The sequence below is a fragment of the Orycteropus afer genome, unplaced genomic scaffold (genome assembly GCF_000298275.1).
Source record: "Orycteropus afer afer isolate SDZICR_OR568_19922 unplaced genomic scaffold, OryAfe1.0 scaffold00015, whole genome shotgun sequence".
Taxonomy (NCBI): domain Eukaryota; kingdom Metazoa; phylum Chordata; class Mammalia; order Tubulidentata; family Orycteropodidae; genus Orycteropus; species Orycteropus afer.
Window position 1 is genome coordinate 19,798,556 of NW_006921602.1, and position 20,848 is coordinate 19,819,403.

Genomic DNA, 20,848 nt, shown 5'->3' on the forward strand with positions numbered 1-20,848 from the left:
GGCTGTGTCATTTTATACTTTCATTAACAGTGTGTGAGTGTTCTGGTTGTTCCTCATCATTGCCAGCTTTTGGTTATGTACCGCTTTTTAATTTTAGCCATTCTGATAGATGTGACATACATTTTTTAAATGCTTAGCAAATATTGAAGATAGATAATATTTTGTATTTTAATCATTAGATATAATTATAAAAGATAAGCTCATTCACTCACCCCCATTAATGTATTTTAAATAATTACCCAAATAATCTTGAATTGGGTGGAGAATATAGAGCGGATGCATTGATGATGAATTGTGTTTTTGAATTCAGGTTTCTTTGTTTTATGTACTCAAATTGTTATCTTTATGTATTCAACTGTATCTCCTTCTTTAGTGCTTCTTTTATTGTGGCTTATGCTTATATCTGCTTGGTTAAGCACTGTTGATGGTCAGTTCTGACTCATAGCGACCCTGTGTACAATGGAATGAAATACTACCTAATCCTGCACCATCCTCATAATCTTTGCTGTGGAAATAACAGCTCATCGTTGGAGCCACTGTGTCAGTCTATGTTGTTGAGAGTCTTCCTTTTATTCATTGACCCTCTACTTTACCAAGCAGGATATCCTTCTTCAGGGACTCTTCTAACAACATGACCAAAGTCTTGTCAGTTTATTGTACAGTGGTGGCTTGCGTGTTGCTGAATTAAAAGATCCAAAGGTTGAGATATGTCTTCTTTATTGTTGTTGTTGTTACATGCTGTCAAGTCGCACCCAACTCATAGCGACCCCTCCTTGGGTTTCTGAGGCAGTATCACTACGGAACTAGATTGCCCAACCTTCCACCTTCCTTCCGAGGAGTGACTGGTGAGTTTGAACCGTCAGCCCTTCTGGTTAGCAGTCAAGTGCCTTAGGCACTATGCTACCAGAGCTCCTATGCAAATGCTACCATGGCTTTTTTTTTTTTTTTTTTTTTAATTTTCACTTGATGTTTTTATTGAGACAATTGTAGATTCACCTGTAGTTGTAAGAAATAATCCAGAGGGATTCCATGTACCCTTTACCCAGTTTCCCCAGTGGTAACTTCATTTAAAACTATAGTATAATTACAACTAAGGTACTGCCATCGATACAATCCACAGATCTTACTTGTTCCCATCTTTGTGTGTATATTTAGTTCTATTCAATTTTATCACATGGATCCACTACTATAGTCAAGATATAGAGAAGTTCTGTCATCACAAGAGTACCTCAAGTTATTGTGATTTTAAAGCCTGTGATTTTAAAACTGCACCACTTCCATCTTGCAGCCCCTTCTCCTATCCTACTAATGTGTTTCCATTTCTAAAATTTTATATAGATGAAATCATGTAGTATGTAACCTTTTGGAATTAGGTTGGTTTTTTTTTTTTTTGCAAAATTCCCTGGTGATTCATCCAAATTGTTACCTGTGTCAATGTTTTGTTCCTTTTTAATGCTGAGTAAGTAGCTTATGGTTATATATACCATAGTTTGTTTAATCATTTACCCACTGAAAGATATCTGTGCTATTTCCAGTTAGGGGCTATTATGAATAAAACTGCAATGAACATTCCTGTATAGATTTTTGTGGGAAGGTAAGTTTTTATTTCTCTGAGATACCGTAGAATGTAATTGCTGGATCATATAGTAATTGCTTGTTTTGTTTTATAAGAAATTGCCAAACTGTTTTTCAGAGTAACTATACTATTTTACGTTCCCATTAGCAGTATATGAGTGATTTAGTTTCTCTGTATCCTCACCAGCATTTGGCGTTTTCACTATTTTTTTATTTTAATCATTCTGATAGTATGTAGCAGTATCTCATTGAGGTTTTAATTTGGATTTTCCTGATGATTAATGTCCATCATCTTTTTATGTGAAGGCTGGTGGTTCAAAACCACCAACCACTCCTCAGAAGGAAGGTTGGGCAATCTACTTCCCTTGTGATACCGCCTCGGAAACTCAAGGAAGGTTTGGGTCTGACTTGACGGCACATAACAACGACGACAATATATATTCAGTGTCTGTTCATGTTTTCTGGCCATTTCTAATTGAATCCCTTGCCTTTTTTCCATTGAGGTTTTAAAGTTCTTTATATATTCTAAATACTAGTCCTTTGTCAGATATTAGTTTACACGTATTTTCTTCCAATCAATAGCTTGTCTTTTCATCCTTTTCACAGAGTCTTGCCCAGAGCAAAAGTTTTAAATTTTGATGTGGTTCAATACTCCTTTTATAGGTTGACTTTTTCTTTTGAAACTGTTTTAAGAAGGCAGATTGAAATTATTTTGATGTTACTATTGTTTTTGTTATTGTTGTTATAATCAGTAATTATTTTTCTAAATCTTTTCTACCTAGAAGTACCTAAATAGAGTCTTCATTTGTAAATCACATTTTCACAGTAAACTTTCTGATTAAAATTGACTTTTTAATCTGACATTGTGGAAAAGACATTTGTTTCCTAAATTATAATGAAATGTGTAACTATTATAATTTTTGTATTTAAGCAGTACTTTTTCTCTGTTTAAACTGTTGGCAAATAGTTGATTTGAAGAGCTCCCAATAATTCCGTAGGAGATGAAAATTAATGTGTAATATATACTGCATCAAAGGTTTTCTGGCTTTATCATTTTTCCATTTCTCCTAAATTACATGTCATGTAAATCATAAAATGATTTTTGCTAGACTTTTAAAATCATTATTATTTACTTAGTTGTATGTATATGTACATGCATGCTTCCAGTTTTAGAGAATAAAAGTGAAGGATGAGGCTTCAGTGACCTCAAAGATTGGCTTTAATATTTGATGTGGTTAAGCACAAGACTGAATTTTCTGAATATAAAGCTAGTCTTTCTTAGAATATTTTTCATTCAGATGTCCTCATGTACAGTGCCTGTGATTTTAAAGCCTGTACCACAGCCTTCTCCACCTTGATTTATTAACAGTAGGAAGAAAATAGCACCAGATTTTAGATATGGGAGACACTGGATTAAGTCTGTGGTCTGCCTGTATTGTGGTATATGATCTCTGGCAATTCATAAATTCTCTGGCAGTTAATTTCCTTTTCTGTAAAATGAAGAGGGCATTTGGATTCTTAAAGTTCCTTGAATATGCTAAAGTTCTGTGATTTAAACCAGACGATCCAACCTTAATCAATGAAGATTTTGTCCAGTACTGTTATGTTCCGTGAGAATACAAAACAGATAAATGTTGCATGGTTCTTCCCTTAAGGACCTTGGTCTAGCTGAGAAACAAAACTAATGTGTATTTTTTTAAAATTACTTACTGACTAGGATACAGTAAGCTAATAGAATGTGGAAAATGCCACAGGACAAAATTATCCAATTTCTTTAATAAATAAATGGTATGAAATTACAAAAAGAGGGTTCTTTTATATATTAGAACTTAAGAGACAGTCAAAAGCAACTATGGGATAAGGAGTTGAAGGGAACCTTGTTTAGAGCTTGATCTAAATAAACCAATTATAAAGAGACATGGGGAAAATTGAACTTGGATTGGTTATTAAATAATATTACGTGTATTGTTGATTTTGTTAGATGTGGTAATGATATCATTATATCTTAGAGATAAATTCTGAAATACTGACAGGAGCAGTAATATGGAAGACTTATTTTAAAATGGGAGCTCTGGTAACATAGTGCCTAAGGCACTTGACTGCTAACCAGAAGGCTAGCGGTTCAAACCCACCAGCCACTCCTCGGAAGGAAGGTTGGGCAATCTACTTCTGTAGTGATGCTGCCTCGGAAACCCAAGGAGCGGTCGCTATGAGTCAGGTCCGACTCAACGGCACATAACAACAACAACAAATTTTAAAATAGTACGGAAAAAAATTGTTAAGAGTAAATGAATTAAGAACAGCATATTATTGATAATGGTTAAAGCTAAGTGATATGTCCATGGGAGTTTATTGTACTATCCATTTACTACATTTATGTATGTCTGAAACATTTTGTAGTAAAAAGGGTTTAATTTTTTTCCTTTGTTGATAAAGCACTAACTTAATTTCTGTGTATAATATAAATGGTGCAGTCATGGTTCAGTGAAGCTCAGTGTGGCATGGCCTAAACAGAATGTTACTACTTCTAGCAGGGACCTTGAAGGGACCACTGAATTAAACCCCCTCATTATACAGATTAAGAAACTGAGGTCCCCTGAAGGGGAGTGGCTTGCCCAAGGTCACATTGCTAGTTAGTAGCAGAGCCATTCTTAAAATCAGGTCTTCTGATTTCCAGATTCCTATTTTGTTCTACTTTTCTTACTTACCACTCTTTTTCTTTCTCCTTTATTATGACACTCTAAAGAGTTTGGGAATTTTAAATGAACTCAATGTGTGCATACATTGGTCACCTTTTTTTGTTCATTTTCCTCAGAATCTGGCCAACCTATTTGTGGAAATGGAATGGTAGAACAAGGTGAACAGTGTGATTGTGGCTACAGTGACCAGTGTAAAGATGAGTGCTGCTATGATGCAAACCAGCCAGAGGGGAGAAAGTGCAAGTTGAAACCTGGGAAACAGTGCAGGTACTTTGCTAATTCCAGTAATGTTAGTGTTCCTGCAGAGTCACCTGAAAAACCTCTGTTTCACAGATTTAAAACCAAGATTTACAATTGCATATAGTTTTGACATTTTGTCATTATTTGTTTACTTTATTTCTCTGGAATAGGATTGGTTAATGCCAACTGTTGGGAGATTGAACTATTTATAGTTGGAATTTGTGTGATAGATGTTTAAAAAAGGACATCAAACTATAATTTGTAAAAGACACATTTAGTTCCTAACTTCAAAAATACCACTGTTTTTCATATTTTTGAATCTTTAAATATTAGGTAATATAAAGTACATACACTTTTGTAACTTTGTGTCATTGTTTTACTTATTAAATTACTTTGGTGTTTAAAGATATAATAGGGCATTATATGTATAATACTTTTAATGGCTGGTGTATGTGTCATTGTTTTGGCTTAAGCAATAAATATGCGAAGAACTGATAAATTAGCTAATGTTATGAAGTAATTGAAAAACCTTGATAACCTGGCTAATATTAAATCCATTTCCTATTATAACCTTTTCCTAAAGGCTAATAGAGCAAGAATGCTGAATATAGGTAGTGTGCTTTGATTGTAAATAAGACCCTTAATCACTTTTGTAGGTCTTTTTAGAATGTTCAAATTTAGTAGCTTCTTATTCAGTATTTGAAGTAGTATATGACTAATATACTTACTTAAAAGATGAAGTTTATGATGTAGGTACTCGGATTGTATCTAAGCACCTAGGAAACATCCTAGTGAGTTACTCTGTTTAATCACTTAATGTTTTTTCCAGTCCAAGTCAAGGTCCCTGTTGTACAGCACAGTGTGCATTCAAGTCAAAGTCTGAGAAGTGTCGAGATGATTCAGACTGTGCAAAAGAAGGAATGTGTAATGGCTTTACAGCTCTTTGCCCAGCATCTGACCCTAAACCAAACTTTACAGACTGTAACAGGCAGACACAAGTGTGCATCAATGGGGTAAGCATTTAGTTTTATATACTTTTTACTTAATTTAATAAAACCTGCTTTTTCAGTATAATTATTTCCTGACACTTAAAGCTTCCTTGTTAAAATAATTAATCTTGCTGCCTGTTTCAATAATATCCCCCTTTTATTCTTCACAAAGCTATGAATACATCAGATGGCATAAATGTCTTGTGGTGTTTGATTAGTTACATATCTTTCATTTTTCCAGCTACATGTGTTTGATATTCTCTAGAGAAACATAGTTGTGCAACTAGGCATGTGACTGTTTCTATACCACTCTTATGTTTTAATTAATATTTCAATAGCCTAAATAAAAGAATTCTTCTGGTCATTTTCTCCGAATGTAAAGCTATTTATGCTTTCTTCATTATGATGAAAATTTTATTTGTCTTTTCTTATAAAGGAGCCGTATAATCAATGTAAAATTGATGTTTATCTAATCTGTCTTTGCTTTTGTTTTATTTAGTTCTCTTTTTTAAATTTAAGTTGTCATTTCTTTCGAAGATTTACTATCTTGTACTTAATTCTATGTGTTTATTTCATCACTCTCTGATGAAATCTATGCTTTGTAGGAAAGACTTTCATTAAATAAAACTTGTATTTCTACTGAACTGTTTTGGCATTGAAATCTTGGACCAGTCTATCACTGAATAATAGGTTTGACTGAGGAAGAATAAAATAACTTTTGTCTTCTATCTTTCTTCCAGCAATGTGCGGGTTCTATCTGTGAGAAATATGGCTTGGAGGAGTGTACTTGTGCCAGTTCTGATGGCAAAGATGATAAGGAATTGTGCCATGTTTGCTGTATGAAGAAAAGTAAGGCTTTTAAAGTATAAGAGTATAAAATCTGCTTCAAAACCATAATTTTCTCCTATATCTCCTAAAAGCATAATATTTGTATCTTATAATATCTTGTAATATTTAAGATGAGTTACTGATGATGTTAACCTGTCCTAACTAATGAAGGTCTATATAATGTGTCATGGTAATGATTTTAGGCAATTTCTTTTTCCCTCCCTCCTTCTATCCCTGTCTCCCTACCTAGTTGACTTAGGTAAATCTGATCTTCAACTTATATTTGTTACTTCTTTTCCAGTGGAACCATCAACTTGTGCCAGTACAGGCTCTGTGCAGTGGAATAAACAATTTCGTGGTCAAACCATCACCCTGCAACCTGGATCCCCTTGCAATGATTTTAGGGGCTACTGTGATGTTTTCATGCGATGCAGATTAGTAGATGCTGATGGTCCTCTAGCTAGGCTTAAAAAAGCAATTTTTAGCCCAGAGCTCTATGAAAATATTGCTGAATGGATTGTGGTAAGTATAGTTTTTATTGATGTTGTTGTTGTTGTTGTTGTTGTTATGTGCCCTCGAGTCGAACCTGACTCATAGCGACCCCTCCTTGGGTTTCCGAAGCAGTATCACTACGGAAGTAGATTGCCCCATCTTCCTTCCGAGGAGTGGCTGATGGGTTTGAACCGCCAGCCCTCTGGTTAGCAGTCAGGTGTCTTAAACACTATGCTACCAGAGGTCCTTTTATTGATACAGAACCTTAAATTATTTTGACCATAATTTTAACTTGGTCAGAAATTGCCAATGTTATAAGAAAAATTCCTTTTTTTGAACTTTTTATACTATAATCACTTTATTTGAAGAATGATTTTTAAAGTTCATAACCCAAGATACTATTTTCTTCTGAAGTGATCAGAATCTCCACATGTGTATCTTACATAGATTGGTTAGTTACATGATGGGAATCTTATTTTATTCTACTCCCTAGTTCATCTCTTGGATGGGTTACTCCTCCTGTGCTTGGTCCACATAATTAGAGCATTTTCATGAGACTTTTTCCTTGAATTGTTTTAAGCCCTTTAGACTTCTATTATTTCTCCATTGTTTCCGTATGATAGAAAGCCAGCTGTAGGTTTCACTTTGTTGAATGGAACAAGAGAGATGAAGGAGAAATTAGTGATTTTCTGAAGGTTTTCTCTGATTTATCATTATAAATTCTGGGTCTTTATCATGTCCATGACAGGAAATGTTGAAAAAGATCAGATCAAATAAAGAGCCTTTTGCAGATTTGTTAATGATTGTGGATGTTCATCCAACATAAATCCACTGAACTATATTATTTTTTAAGCCTGTATTTCTCCATTTAAGTTGTACAAATGTTGAATTACCAGACGTTTTCTTAAAGGATTGCTGAGAGTGACTATCTCAAGTCACTTAAATATTCATGCTTTCTAAGTGATTACATTAAAACACCAGTAGGAAACTTGCAGGTGATGTATTTGAGAATGTGCTATACCTGAACTGAAGCTAGTTTGCCTCAGATGTTGACTTAAAATTCAGGCCCCTTCCTCAAATGATTTCTTTTATATTCAGGATTGAGAATGCCTTCAAAGCACAACAGATATTGCTGTGTGGGTTGTCAGTCATGTAATAACATTCTACAGTAAAAATTTTGGAGTTACCACCAAAGTTAAAATGATATTTATTATCCATAAACCAAACCAAAACCAAATGCACTGCCCTCAAGTTGGACTTGACTCATAGTGACCCCTCCTTGGGTTTCCAAGACGGTATCACTATGGAAGTAGATCGCCCAGCCTTCCTTCCGAGAAGTGGCTAGTGGGTTTGAACCATCAGCCTTCTGGTTAGCAGTGCCTTAAGCACTACGCTGCCAGAGCTCCTTTATTATCCACAGAAAGATTAATAGTTTATTTGTTAGAATATGTAATATTATATATGTAGTGGGAGGATCATTGAAATTGGATTCTGGGGACTTGAATTTCAAACCAAATAAATACGCAGTTGACTTAACCTACATCTCCTAAAAGCATAATACATGATACGTTTGTAGTCCTGTGCTTGGTGCATAATCAGTGTTCAGTAAATATCTGTTATGTTGAAGGGTCCCCTTCTGGCACCATAGTATAGTGAAAAGGACAGGCTTGGGAATCATAAGTCCTGCTTCTGGCATTGATCACATCTGTGATTTTGACCAACTTACTTTTCTTGGCCATTGTACTTTCCTGTTTTTAACTTAGATCTGGTGTCCGTCTCCCCCCCCCCCCATCTCTGGCAAGAATGAATTGGAATCTGGTGTACTTGTCTGCTGTAGAAGACAATATGTACAAACAAAAAATCTAATTAGGATCTCAAAGTTTTGTTCTACAGAGTATATGCTGTACCAGAGATGTTAGATTTTCCAGATAGTAAATCATATCATTTGAAAATGGTATTTTTTTCTTTTCTCTAAATTCTCTAGATTTTAACCCATTAAGTTATTTAGAATTTCAAAAGCTCATTTATTCCTACTTTTAAGTACTTAATGGAAATGATTTTTCTTTTTCAATGTCTGTTAATGCAGTGAATTCTATAAGGCAATTACCTTTAGTATCATTATTGCCTTCTTGTAATAAACCATATTTGTGGTATATTATTCCTTTAAGAGGAGCTCTGGTGGCATAGTGCCTAAGGCATTTGACTATTAACCAGAAGCCTGGTGGTTCAAAGCCACCAGCCGCTTCTTGGAAGGAAGATTGGGCAGTCTACTTCAATAGTGAAGCTGTCTTGGAAACCCAAAGAGGAGTCTCTATGAGTTGGATCTGCCTCAGCAGCAGTGAGTTTGGTTTGGTTTTGGTTATTCTTTTAAGAGTCTCTGAATATTGCACATGGTTAAGTGCTCAACTATTAAGCATAAGGTTGGTGATTCAAACCCACCTAGAGGCGCCTTGGGAGAAAGGCCTAGCAGTCTGCTTCTGCAAGGTCACAGTCTTGAAAACCTGATGGAGTGCAACACATCAAACAGACTCAACAAGAACTTTTTTTTTTTCATCTTTTAAAGTTTTGCTAAATTCTATTTCCTAGCATTTTACATAGACTTTTTTTTTAAACTTTTTATTATGATTTGGGTGAAAGTTTACAGAGCAAATTTTTTATCCATTTAGCAGTTCACGCACATTTTGTTTCTTAACATTAATTTCTGAGCTTCCTCCCTGTACAAATGCTGCCCTTCTGATCTCCCATGGTTGGTTGTTGTAAGGAGTGCACCTTGCTGGTGTAGTTGTTCACCTCCTAGCCCTATCTGTTATTTGGCTGAAGGTTAAGCCATGGGAGTGAGTTCCAGGCCTGAAGGGTTATATAGAGACCTTTTCTTTAACCTATATTCGTTCATGTGTTAGAACTAAGGATTTAGTGAAATGCCTCTTAGAGTGATTAGCAACATCCAGTCTCTTCTTGTGCTCTGATATTGATTACTCAGTCACTTTTATGTTTATGTGGGTTTGCCTTGTGTGTGAAATAGCACATGCTTTTATTTTATGTCATTTGTTGACATTCATGTTGTAGTTGTCGTCCATAATGCCTGAAAAGTACCACTAGGCTGTTGATGCAATTGTGGGCATTAATCAGGTCTAGCAGTAAAGTAACTTCTATTTCCTTTCAAATGATTCTCATTTGAGTTTGTACAGATTTCACTTTCAAAGCACAGTTTATTTTTCAAGTCAGGAAAAAAGTGTCCTTCTAGTTAGCAATACAGGTTATTAGGATGCTGTGATGTCAGAAGCTGTGAAAGAAATGACAGTTTACTGACTTTCTCATGGTACGTGGTGGCTTTTGTCTCCTTTCTGTAGTATACTTTAGTAACTTTTCTCCTCATGGAGGATAGAGTAGGAAGAATCTTGGTACCATTTTGCTGGTACCATGGAATTGATGAGTTAAAGGCTTCTTATATAGACTTTTACTTTCTTTTCTGTAGAAAAATTATTACTGCTTTGTGTCTGGCCAGGAAAAAATGATAAACATACCTTGGATTTATCAAAGAGTCATCAAGTCCTTGACAAGTTGGAGAGCATTCATCAATAAATCTGTTGAGACCCTGTTTCATTATCTTCTTTTCAAATAAAAAGAGCCCTTAAATAAGGGCTGAGGGCATTAGTTACTCTTTTTCAGTTTCTTCTGTAGTTGTTGATGTGTTCAGATAGTATACATCTTTTTGTGTTAGGGAGGAGCCTTGGTGGTGCAGTGGTTAAGTGCTTGGCTGCTAACTAAAAGACCAGTGGTTCAAACTCACCAGCAGTTCCATGGGAGAAGGATGTGACAGTCTGTTTTCATAAAGATTTAAAGCCTTGAAGATCCTAGGGGTAGCTCTATTCTGTACTATAGTGTCGCTACAAGATGGAATGAACTCAGTGGCACTAGGTTTGGTTTTTGGTTTTGGTTTTGTGTTAGGGTTGACATTGTAGAAAACTATCTTTTACCTTCCTTTTTTTTTTTTTTTTTCTCCCAAAACTTAATGTAGTCTCTCTCCCGTTTTAAATAATTGCCTGTTATTTTGTGCTGTTTTTCCTTCTTATTTGCTCAGATTCATCAGGAATTTGTCTTGTTTTATTATTTTGATAACAATCAACTCACTTCTCATTTTCAAACAGATTTTTGCTTTCATATTATACTATAATTTTCTGAACCCAAATATTAGGTATCTGGTATTCTTTAAATAAAAGATTTAGGGCAGTGTTTACCAAGAGCCTCACACAACACTGGTTCCATGAGATGCTTTATTGGTTTTGTGGTCCAGTGAATCCAAGAAACACTGCATACTCTAATTCCCTTTTGGAGATTTGTGAGAATATTGTGATAAATCCTGTAATACATACATCCATTTAACTTAATTTTTCAAATTTACCTGACCCTGGAAACCTTTATCCATGTAAGCCTTATTAAACCCTAAAATCCTTAGATTTGTTTGAGGAAACATAATTAATAGCAGTATTTTTCAATCTTGATTGTACATGAGGATCACCCCAGGGCTTAGACCAGTTAATTAGACTCTCTTGGGATAGGGCTGAGGCAGCTGGGTCTTTTAAAAGCTTCCCAGCTAATTCTGATGAGGAGCCAGATTGAAAACCATTCATCTAGAGCAGGAGTCAGCAGACTATGGCCGGTGCACCAAATCCAGTCCACTGCCTATTTGTCTAATAATGGTTTTTATCTTTTAAGTGGTTGGGGGGAGAAAACAGTATTTCATGACACATTGAAAGTATATGAAATTCAAATTTCTTTATCCCCTAATAACATGTTATTGGAACATAGCCACACCCATTTGTTTACATATTGTCTGTGGCTGCATTTGCACTAGGACAGAGAGTTGAGTAGGGAGCTCTGGTAGCATAGTGCCTAAGAGATTGAAGAGCCTACAAAGTGTAAAATGGGTTTATGTGGGCTTATAAGGAGCTCTGGTAGTGCAGTGCCTAAGGCATTTGACGACTAACCAGAAAGTTGGTTCAAACCCACCAGCCACTCTGCAGAAGGAAAACTGGGAAATCTACTACCAAAAAGATTTACTGCCTTGGAAACCCAACGGGGGTCATTATAAGTTGGAATCAACTTGATGGCAGTGGGTTTGGGTTTTTTGGTTTTTTTTGGTGTGTGGGCTTTTACAGGCATTGTTTGCCAGTCTCTGATCTAGAGTTGTTTGATCTAGAGCAGTGGATCATAACGTGTAGTCTCCTAACTAGCAGCATCGACATTACCTGGAAACTCCATAGAAATGCATGTACGAAGGCCCATCCCAGACCCACTGAATTGGTCGATGATGGCACATTCTGAAGTTTGGGAACATACATTTTTTTCCAGTATTTGCACTATAATGACTTTCTTTTATAATGTTAACCGATATTTCTTACTTTGTCAGGTCCTGATATGTTGAAAATGGAAAGTGGCTGTGGACCTCTAGAGTCCTTCAAAAGCCTACTAAAATTGGCCATGTAGCTGTCATTTATGAAACTAACAATAAAGGTGCAGTAGTGTAACAAGGTCGTTAGAGTATTGTAACAGGGTTATTACAGTATTGTAACATAGGATAAGGTTTTAGTGTACTTTTCCTGATGAATGAAACGGATTTCTTAAACGTTAGCATTTATATGGAAAACAGTAAAAATTGTGTATATTATCTTAGCTTTGAAGCTCTGATATTTACATTTCCCTCCAGTGATATATTTTCCTGTTTGCCCAGACTTAGCTTAGAAAACCAGTAAGTAGCCAAGTGCTTTCTGTTTGGCAGATTGATGTGAAAAGTTGGTACATAGGATCTTGAAGGATAGGAGAGCATTTAGTCAATGTCTAGCCTATAGTGTCTTTTGCAGGTTAGAGAAAAAACTTTCTGTTCTTACAGCAATGGCATAATCTATATCACAGCAAGGAATTGTGACCTCTTCATGGCCTAGTGAGCCACAGAATTCTAGAGTGCATTTGCTGAAGGCGGGGGGGCGGGGGTTTAAACACTGGAGCAGTCACAGACAGGATTATACAATTGACTTTTTCTGCCAAAAACCAAACCCACTACCATTGAGTTGATTCCGACTCGTAGTGACCCTTTCAGGACAAAGTAGAACTGCCCCATTAGAGTTTCTATGGCTGTAAATCTTTACAGAAGCAGCCTGCCTCATCTTTCTTCTGCAGGGTAGCTGGTGAGTTTGAACTACCGAACTTTTGGTTAATCACCAATGCCTTAACCATTGCACCACCAGCAGATCTTCAGAAACGTAAAGATAATTGTATGTCTGAAGAGACTTATGTGCATACATCCCTATCCCCACCCTCATCCCTTGCCCCATATGCACGTACACACTCACACTGTTTTTTGGGGAGGGTAATAACCATTTTCTCATTTAGTTAACCAGTGGGTCCTTTTTGTTTATTTAGATTTTTAAATAAAAATTTATAATTAGTACATAATAAATTAGTAAAATGTGACCTTTTACTTGGTAGTTTTTTACTACTTTTTTCTGTATTTTGTACTTTTGGCTATGTAAATGACTATTGAATGACATATACCTGTTTCTTATGTATAATTATTTTCTGCAAGTTGATTTAATACTTGTTCACTTCTGTTTTTTTGTTTTGTTTTGTTTTTAACTTTTGGTTGTCTTCTCATTTATCTCTTTAAGTTTCACACGAGCCTGGCACACAATTTACAATCATAAAATGATTGATAAGTGATAGGTAGCTCTCCTTTATTTCAGACTCTAAAGGTAGATAAATTATGATCTTTTCTTTTAAGATGAATCATAATATTTTTCATTTACCAGCCTACTTGGTATTCTTTTCCTGATTTTATTGTCTACTGTATATAAAGAGGAGCTCTGATGGCATAGTGCCTAAGGCATTTGACTGCTAACCAGAAGGCTGGTGGTTCAAACCCACCAGCCACTCCTCGGAAAGAAGATGGGGCAATCTACTTCCATAGTGATACTGCCTCGGAAACCCAAGGAGGGGTCGCTATGATTTGAATCGACTCAATGGCAGTGAGTTGTTGTTTTATATAAAAGAGAGAACATGCACCTTAGCATTTACCTTGTTGTTGTTGTTGTTGTTGTTGTTATGTGCCGTCAAGTTGGACCCGGCTCATAGCGACCACTCCTTGGGTTTCCAAGGCAGTATCACTATGGAAGTAGATTGCCCCATCTTCCTTCCGAGGAGTGGCTGGTGGGTTTGAATCGCCAGCCTTCTGATTAGCAGTCAAGCATCTTAGGCATTATGCTACTAGAACTCCCTAGTATTTACCTTACTCTCAGATAATTCTCTTCTGAAGGGACCATTGGAAAAAAACCTCTACCAAAAGTGACCATACTCATTAACACCCAAATCATCATCATTTCATTTAGTTTTTCTTGCTGTCTTCTATCTACTATCTACTACCACATCCTGTTTCCTCAAAGACTAAATTCTGAAAGGCTATTACTTTCACTAAAACATCTTAAGCTTTGAGCTTCTGAGATATGTAGTTACCTAGAAAAATTGGAAGGATGACCAGAAATGCTGTGCTAGAAGGAACTAGATCTCAATGGCCCAGGTACCATATTTTGGTGGGAGTAGGTCCTCTTGATCTTTGTTTTCTGCAGAGTTATAGCCGCTGTTAAAACTGGACTTTCACTCTCTAATGTGCTTTTTTTACTGCCACGCTACATGCATTTCTCTTTATTTAAGACAAGATACGTACTGAAAACTAGTGTTAGTGGTATTAGAAGCACAGTTTTTATAGTTTTGTCTCTGTTGCAGGTGCCTTGACACACTATTTGGATGTGTAGATAATCTAGAAATAATAAATGAGCTCTTAGAAGTATTGTAAGGTCAGTATTTAGAATAATGATTCACTTCTAATAACCAGTTTAACAGGTTTTTTTGTAAGCCAGATAATGAGGTTACAGGAAATAACTTCAAGGAGCTCCCAGTCCATTTTGGGATAAAGAAGACAGGAACATAGAAATACAATTGTAGTTCTGTATGGTGTTTTCACAGAAAACCAAAGAATATGTTTGGGTATAGTCTCTTTAAGGAAGTGATGCCAGAGCTATGTTCTTAAGGACCAAGTAGTAGAGGGTATAGGAAGATGTTTTATGCAGAGGGGCCACATGCAAAAGTCACATGGGTATGAATTTTTCAAAACATGTTTTTCTACTGTTTTTCTTTTGAGAAATTTGATTATGCTTAATTGACAAAATAAGTCATTCAAAAATAAAACTCTCTTTCATGCAGTTTTCCTAACATGAATTTCTTGTGTTTTTCCAAAATTTATCTGTACCACTATCAGAATGTACTTTAAAAAAGCAGAATCATATCATATACTTTGCTGCACTTTTGTGTGCTTAAGTCCATCCCCCTCCACCCTCCACTTAATGATCTGTTTTGGAGATCTTTTAAGGTAATTTTTTAAAAAAGAATTTTACGTGGAGGAGTGACAAGGTCAATTCTGAATTTAGGTAGTCGTAATACTGGTGGCCATGTGGAAGAGAATTTTGAGAAGTTGAGCAGGGAAGCCTAGAAGGAAGGAAATAAGTTAGAGAATAGAAAGACCTTTAGGAATAGAAGGGCATTTCTTAGAACTAGCCCATCAGCCTGAAAGCAGTAGGAATATCCTTGACTTTCCATATTCATTTGATTGTATTAGGGGTGATAACTGCCTTCCCAGAGGGTATTTGGGAATTTGTAGTAGTTGTCAAAGTAACTGGTGGGTTCTGACATTTGGTGTATGGGAGCTGATGTTGCTAAACTCTTTCTTTGTTCAGAATGGTCCCATTACCACAAATGCCAGCATGTCCTTACTAACAAATGCTCATTATTATCATTGATGTGCTTGCTTAAGATGCAGTTGCCTGAGCCCTACCCTAGAACAACTGAATCAGAATCTGTAGGGTCGTGGCCTGAGAAGCTATGTTTTTCAATAAGCCTCCCAGATAACTCTTAGATCTACTTAAAGTTGAAAACCATTCCTTTACCATGTGAGTGCTGATTATTTGAACAGCCTTTCCCAGCTATAAGAACCTTTCTGCTTTCAGTCACATACTCCAGCATTTGCTCAAACTCTCAGGTAGGTAAGTGGGATAGTTAGATGGAACAAAGAAACTAGTGCTGAGTATATCTATATCCTTATTTTTCTTTATCATTATAGAACAAGGGTTGACAAACTGGCTGGCCTGTGGGCCAAATCCAACCTGCCACTTGTTTTTGTAAATAAAGTTTTATTGGAATACAGCCACACTCATTTGTTTATAAGTTGTCTGTAGCTGCTTTTGCACTGCATGGCAGAGTTGAGTAGTTGTAACAGAGACCATAGTGCTTGCAAAGCCTAAAACACTTCTTTCTGGCCCATTTACGGAAAAAGTTTGCTGAACCCTGGTAGACTCGACAGCAGTGAGTTGGGGTTTTTGTTTGGTAAAGACCAATAATTCTTCATCTTGGGCTACAAATGGAAGCATTTCAAAAGTTTAACACACATGACTGATGTCTGGATTCTTCTTCCACCCCATTTAAGTAGTCTGGGATTCTGTGCGGGTATCTGAGTTTTAATAGCTCTCCAGGAGATGCAAATGTGTAGCCAAGGCTGAGAACTACAGGTGGTATTGAGTGTGGAATGTCCTGCTAACAGTCCAAACTGGTGATTTTGGTTCTTTATGTATTTCATGGGAAATTCCCAGGTCGTGGAATATTCTCTTAAATGAGTTTTTCTAGCAATAATCAACAATAATTATATATGTATTATAACAGTACTGTGTTAACCTAATGAGAAGGCTCACAGTTTTAAAGTTGTAAGTATTTTGTGTGATGGTTATTAGTATGTATTATCTTAAAATATAAGGAGCTCTGGTGGCATAGTGGCTAAGGCATTTGACTGCTAATCAGAAGGTTGGTGGTTCAAACCCACTAGCCACTCTGTGGAAGGAAGACAGGGTAGTCTACTTCCATAGAGATTGACTGCCTTCAAAACCCAAAGGGGGGGGGTCACTATGAGTTGGAATTGACTCGATGGCAGTGAGTTTGGTGTTTTGTTCTTAAAATATGAACATTGGGGAACTGCAAAATACATAGCATTTAGAAACAGTAATTTTTCATAAGTAAGAATATACCAGTAATTTTTAAAAGGTTTCTATTTGGTTAATTGATTTGCTTATTATAGTTACGTTAATAGTGAAGCTTTTGGTTCCTTCTTAGGCTGGGTAGACTTTCTGTTAGAATGTATATATCCTTCTGTTTTTCATATTTAAAAAGACAAGCATTTAACCTTTCCCTATAAATAAATGTATATGCACACATATATTCTGTAATAGATACTGTACAATAGATAAGATGAAGACATATATAAAAATAATTTCATAACAGTGGTTTGTATGTTAAATTCCAAATGAAGTGGAGAAATGAGCAGGAAAAGGGTCCTCAGAAGAGATTGATTTCAGTTTTAACTTTGATAAATTACAGAAATGTAGGTTGAAGAGTATTTTAAAATCTACCCATTAGTAGAATTGAAAGCAAGTTATATACCGTCTTAAGCCACTGGAGAGTATAAAAGCAAGCAAAGCAAAGTCTATAGAATAAGAAGCAAAAAAAACCAATACTCAAACCAGAAAATATTTAATAATACGGGAAAATACAGTGTAACAATGCATAGGAAAATACAAAACTATATGCAGGATGACCCCAGTTTTGCATGTTTGTTTTTTATGTGTATATGACAAACAATTATATATAGAAGAAAGACTGAAAGGAAATAAGATTGGGTGGTTTCATCTAGAAGGAAGAATTATGAGTGATTTTAATTTTTTTCAAGTGGAAACATCTGTTTATTTCTAGGCTCATTGGTGGGCAGTATTACTTATGGGAATTGCCTTGATCATGTTAATGGCTGGATTCATTAAGATATGCAGCGTTCATACTCCCAGTAGTAATCCAAAGTTGCCTCCTCCTAAACCACTTCCAGGTAAGAGAGCTTGAACAGGTAAATGTTTTTATCACTTAGCTATTTAGCAGGTGGAACTGAATGAGTCTTCAATAACTAATTTTATAGTATTTTCTCCTTGGGAATGAGATTACTGGATGAATGATTTAGTTGATGTTTAACTGTGCTATTTATTTAGTTGATGTTTAAGCTATTTACCAATCCAGTCTAGCCAGTTAACAGCTAATCTATCATGAGTATCTAAACAATATTTTGATACATATTTTAATGTTAGTACTCTTGAGATATATATTTTATGACATTTAAACTTGTTACCCCCAAGGAAAATGTTTATAGGGAAATACAGACCCCAGTCTGGGAGAGTCTTAGGGTAGAAGCTTCCGACAACAGATAGGTACAACCCATTATCTTCAAGATTTTCCCTCTACCCTTTACCGAGACTCAGCATTGGGAAGAAACCCTCTTTAGATTAGCTCTGGGGATTTGGAATAGAAAAAAGTAGGAAGCAACTGCCCAGATCATTTATTGCCCCCTCTCTGTGGGCAATCTACTTCCATAGTGATACCACCTCGGAAACCCAAGGAAGGGGGTTGCTATGAGTCGGGTCTGACTCGACGGCAATGAGTTTGGTTTTTTGGTCTTTGTTTCCAAGGTTTTTCTGGCTTCTCTGTGGCCCTGATTTTATGCCTCAGAATACCTCACCAGAACCCTGTTCATAAGGGGTGTATAAACCCAAAAAACAAGCCCACTGCCATCAAACTGATTCCAATTCATAACGACCCCCATAGGGTTTCCAAGGCTGTAAATCTTTACTCAAGTAGATTGTCCCATCTTCCTCCCACAGAGTAGCTGGTGGGTTTGAACCACTGACCTTCTGGTTAGCAGCCAGGGCAGTTGCAGGGGAAAACCAGAGATAAATGTAGCAGTTCCTCTTAGCACCTACAGCCTTCCAATGATGCCTCTTGCCTCATTGGCAAGGCTAAATCCACAAAGTAATTAAAAACTAGGAATTTCTTATAAGTTTTATTTATAGTTTCTTCCTCCAGTTGTCTCACTTCATTTCTCTGTCTTAGAGGTAGAGATCCCAGTAGATATCTTGGTGGAAATCAGGAAATTTAATTTTTATGGTGTTGCTTTTCCTAGATTGACATCATCACTCTGGAATTTATGCCAATTTTTTAGGGATTTCCAAGGGCCATGTGACACTGTTTAAACACTTATCAATTATGATCTCATTCAGTGAAACGATTATTTTACTTGTGTATTGATTTTATTTTAAGGAAATAACACTTCCAAAAACTTTTAAAAGATGAGCTGTCATTTATTAGTCCCTCACAAAAAGGTCTAAACACTTTCACATGAACTATCATATGATCCTCACAACAGACTATGTAAATTAGTTAGCATCCCTGTTTCACAGGTTAGGCATAAGGCCCAATCTGAGGTTAAGACACTTAGAATTCCTGATATTAATGTAGATTCATCCAGTACTTCTGACTGTGGAGCATTTGAAGTGTATCTAGTGTCAATTGGAGCTCTGGTCTCAAGGAGCTCTGGTGGCACAATGCCCAAGGCATTTGACTGCTAACCAGAATGTTGGTGGTTCAAACTCACCAGCCACTCTGCAGAAGGAAGACTGGGCAGTCTGCTTCAGTAAAGATTTACCACCTCAGAGACTCAGTAGGGGTTGTTGTGAGTCAGAACTGACTTGATGGCAATGAGTTTGGTTTTTGCTTTTAGTCTCAGTTGAGATTCTAAGTATAGAATACATCTCGGACTTTGAAGATTTAGTATGTAAAAATGAATATAAAATATTTTATTAGTAATTCTTTCTATAGATTATGTGTTACAGTGTTAATATTTTGGCTATATTGGGTTAAATAAAAAATAAAAGTTAATCTCACCTGTGTCTTTGTTACTTTTCTTATTAATACTATACTAAATATGTTGTACTGTGGCTATACTAAATGTTTTAGTATTACATATGTTGCTCGTACTCTATAGTTGGCAGCCCTGGTCTCCAACCTTTTTTATTTAAACAATTTTTTTTTTTTTTTTCAAAGCTAGAAAAGCTCATTGTCTGTCTGTCTTTTGTTTTTGACTCACAGGCACTTTAAAGAGGAGGAGACCTCCACAGCCCATTCAGCAACCCCAGCGTCAGAGGCCCCGGGAGAGTTATCAAATGGGACACATGAGACGTTAACTCCGGTTTTTGCCTTGGTTCTTCCTAGTGCCTACAATGGGAAAACTTCACTCCAAAGAGAAACTTATTAAGTCATCATCCCCAAACTAAACCCTCACAGATAACAGTCGAAGAAAAAATGGCAAGAGATCGTGTCCTCAGACCAGGTGGAATTACTTAAATTTTAAAGCCTGAAAATTTCAATTTGGGGGTGGGGGGGTGGAAAAGGAACCCAGTTTTCTTATGGACAGATATTTTTAATGTAATGGCACAAAGTCTTAGAATATTATTATGTGCCCCATGTTCCCTGTTCTTCGTTGCTGCATTTTCTTCACTTGCAGGCAGGCTTGGCTCTCGATAAACTTTTATCACAAATTGAAATACATATTTTTTTTTTTTTTCAACTGCCAATCAAGGCTAGGAGGCTTGACCACCTCAACATTGGAGACATCACTTGCCAATGTACATACCTTGTTATATGCAGACATGTATTTCTTACGTACACTGTACTTTGTGTGCAATTGTAAACAGAAATTGCAATATGGATGTTTCTTTGTATTATAAAATTTTTCCGCTCTTAATGAAAAATTACTGTTTAATTGACATACTCAGGATAACAGAGAATGGTGGTATTCAGTGGTCCAGGATTCTGTAATGCTTTACACAGGCAGTTTGAAGTGAGAATCAATTTCCCTTTTTCTTACGATGGAGTTGGTTCTGATACTCATTTTATTTTTATGAAATGGCTGCTAAGAAGAGCACATGAGTTACTATGCTGAAGAATGCAGGTAAAGAAGTGTTGTGCAAACTGGACATACGCAGCATACTACTTCAGAATTAGTTCTTTATGTAAATGTCTGATTTCTGCTTATTTTAAATTTTCTAATTCAATTCC

The 20,848-nt window shown here is 36.2% G+C and overlaps 1 protein-coding gene across 1 annotated transcript in view; it reads left to right on the forward strand.

Annotated features, from left to right (window-relative positions):
• The window catches only part of ADAM10 (ADAM metallopeptidase domain 10), a 149,545-nt gene extending 129,571 nt beyond the window's left edge, over nt 1-19,974 (forward strand). The window contains exons 10-15 of the mRNA XM_007958450.2: nt 4,391-4,541; nt 5,344-5,527; nt 6,244-6,352; nt 6,633-6,853; nt 17,666-17,792; nt 19,880-19,974. Of these exons, the coding sequence (XP_007956641.2) occupies nt 4,391-4,541; nt 5,344-5,527; nt 6,244-6,352; nt 6,633-6,853; nt 17,666-17,792; nt 19,880-19,974 (887 nt within the window). The remainder of the gene's footprint in view (nt 1-4,390; nt 4,542-5,343; nt 5,528-6,243; nt 6,353-6,632; nt 6,854-17,665; nt 17,793-19,879) is intronic.
• Nucleotides 19,975-20,848: the final 874 nt, after the last annotated feature.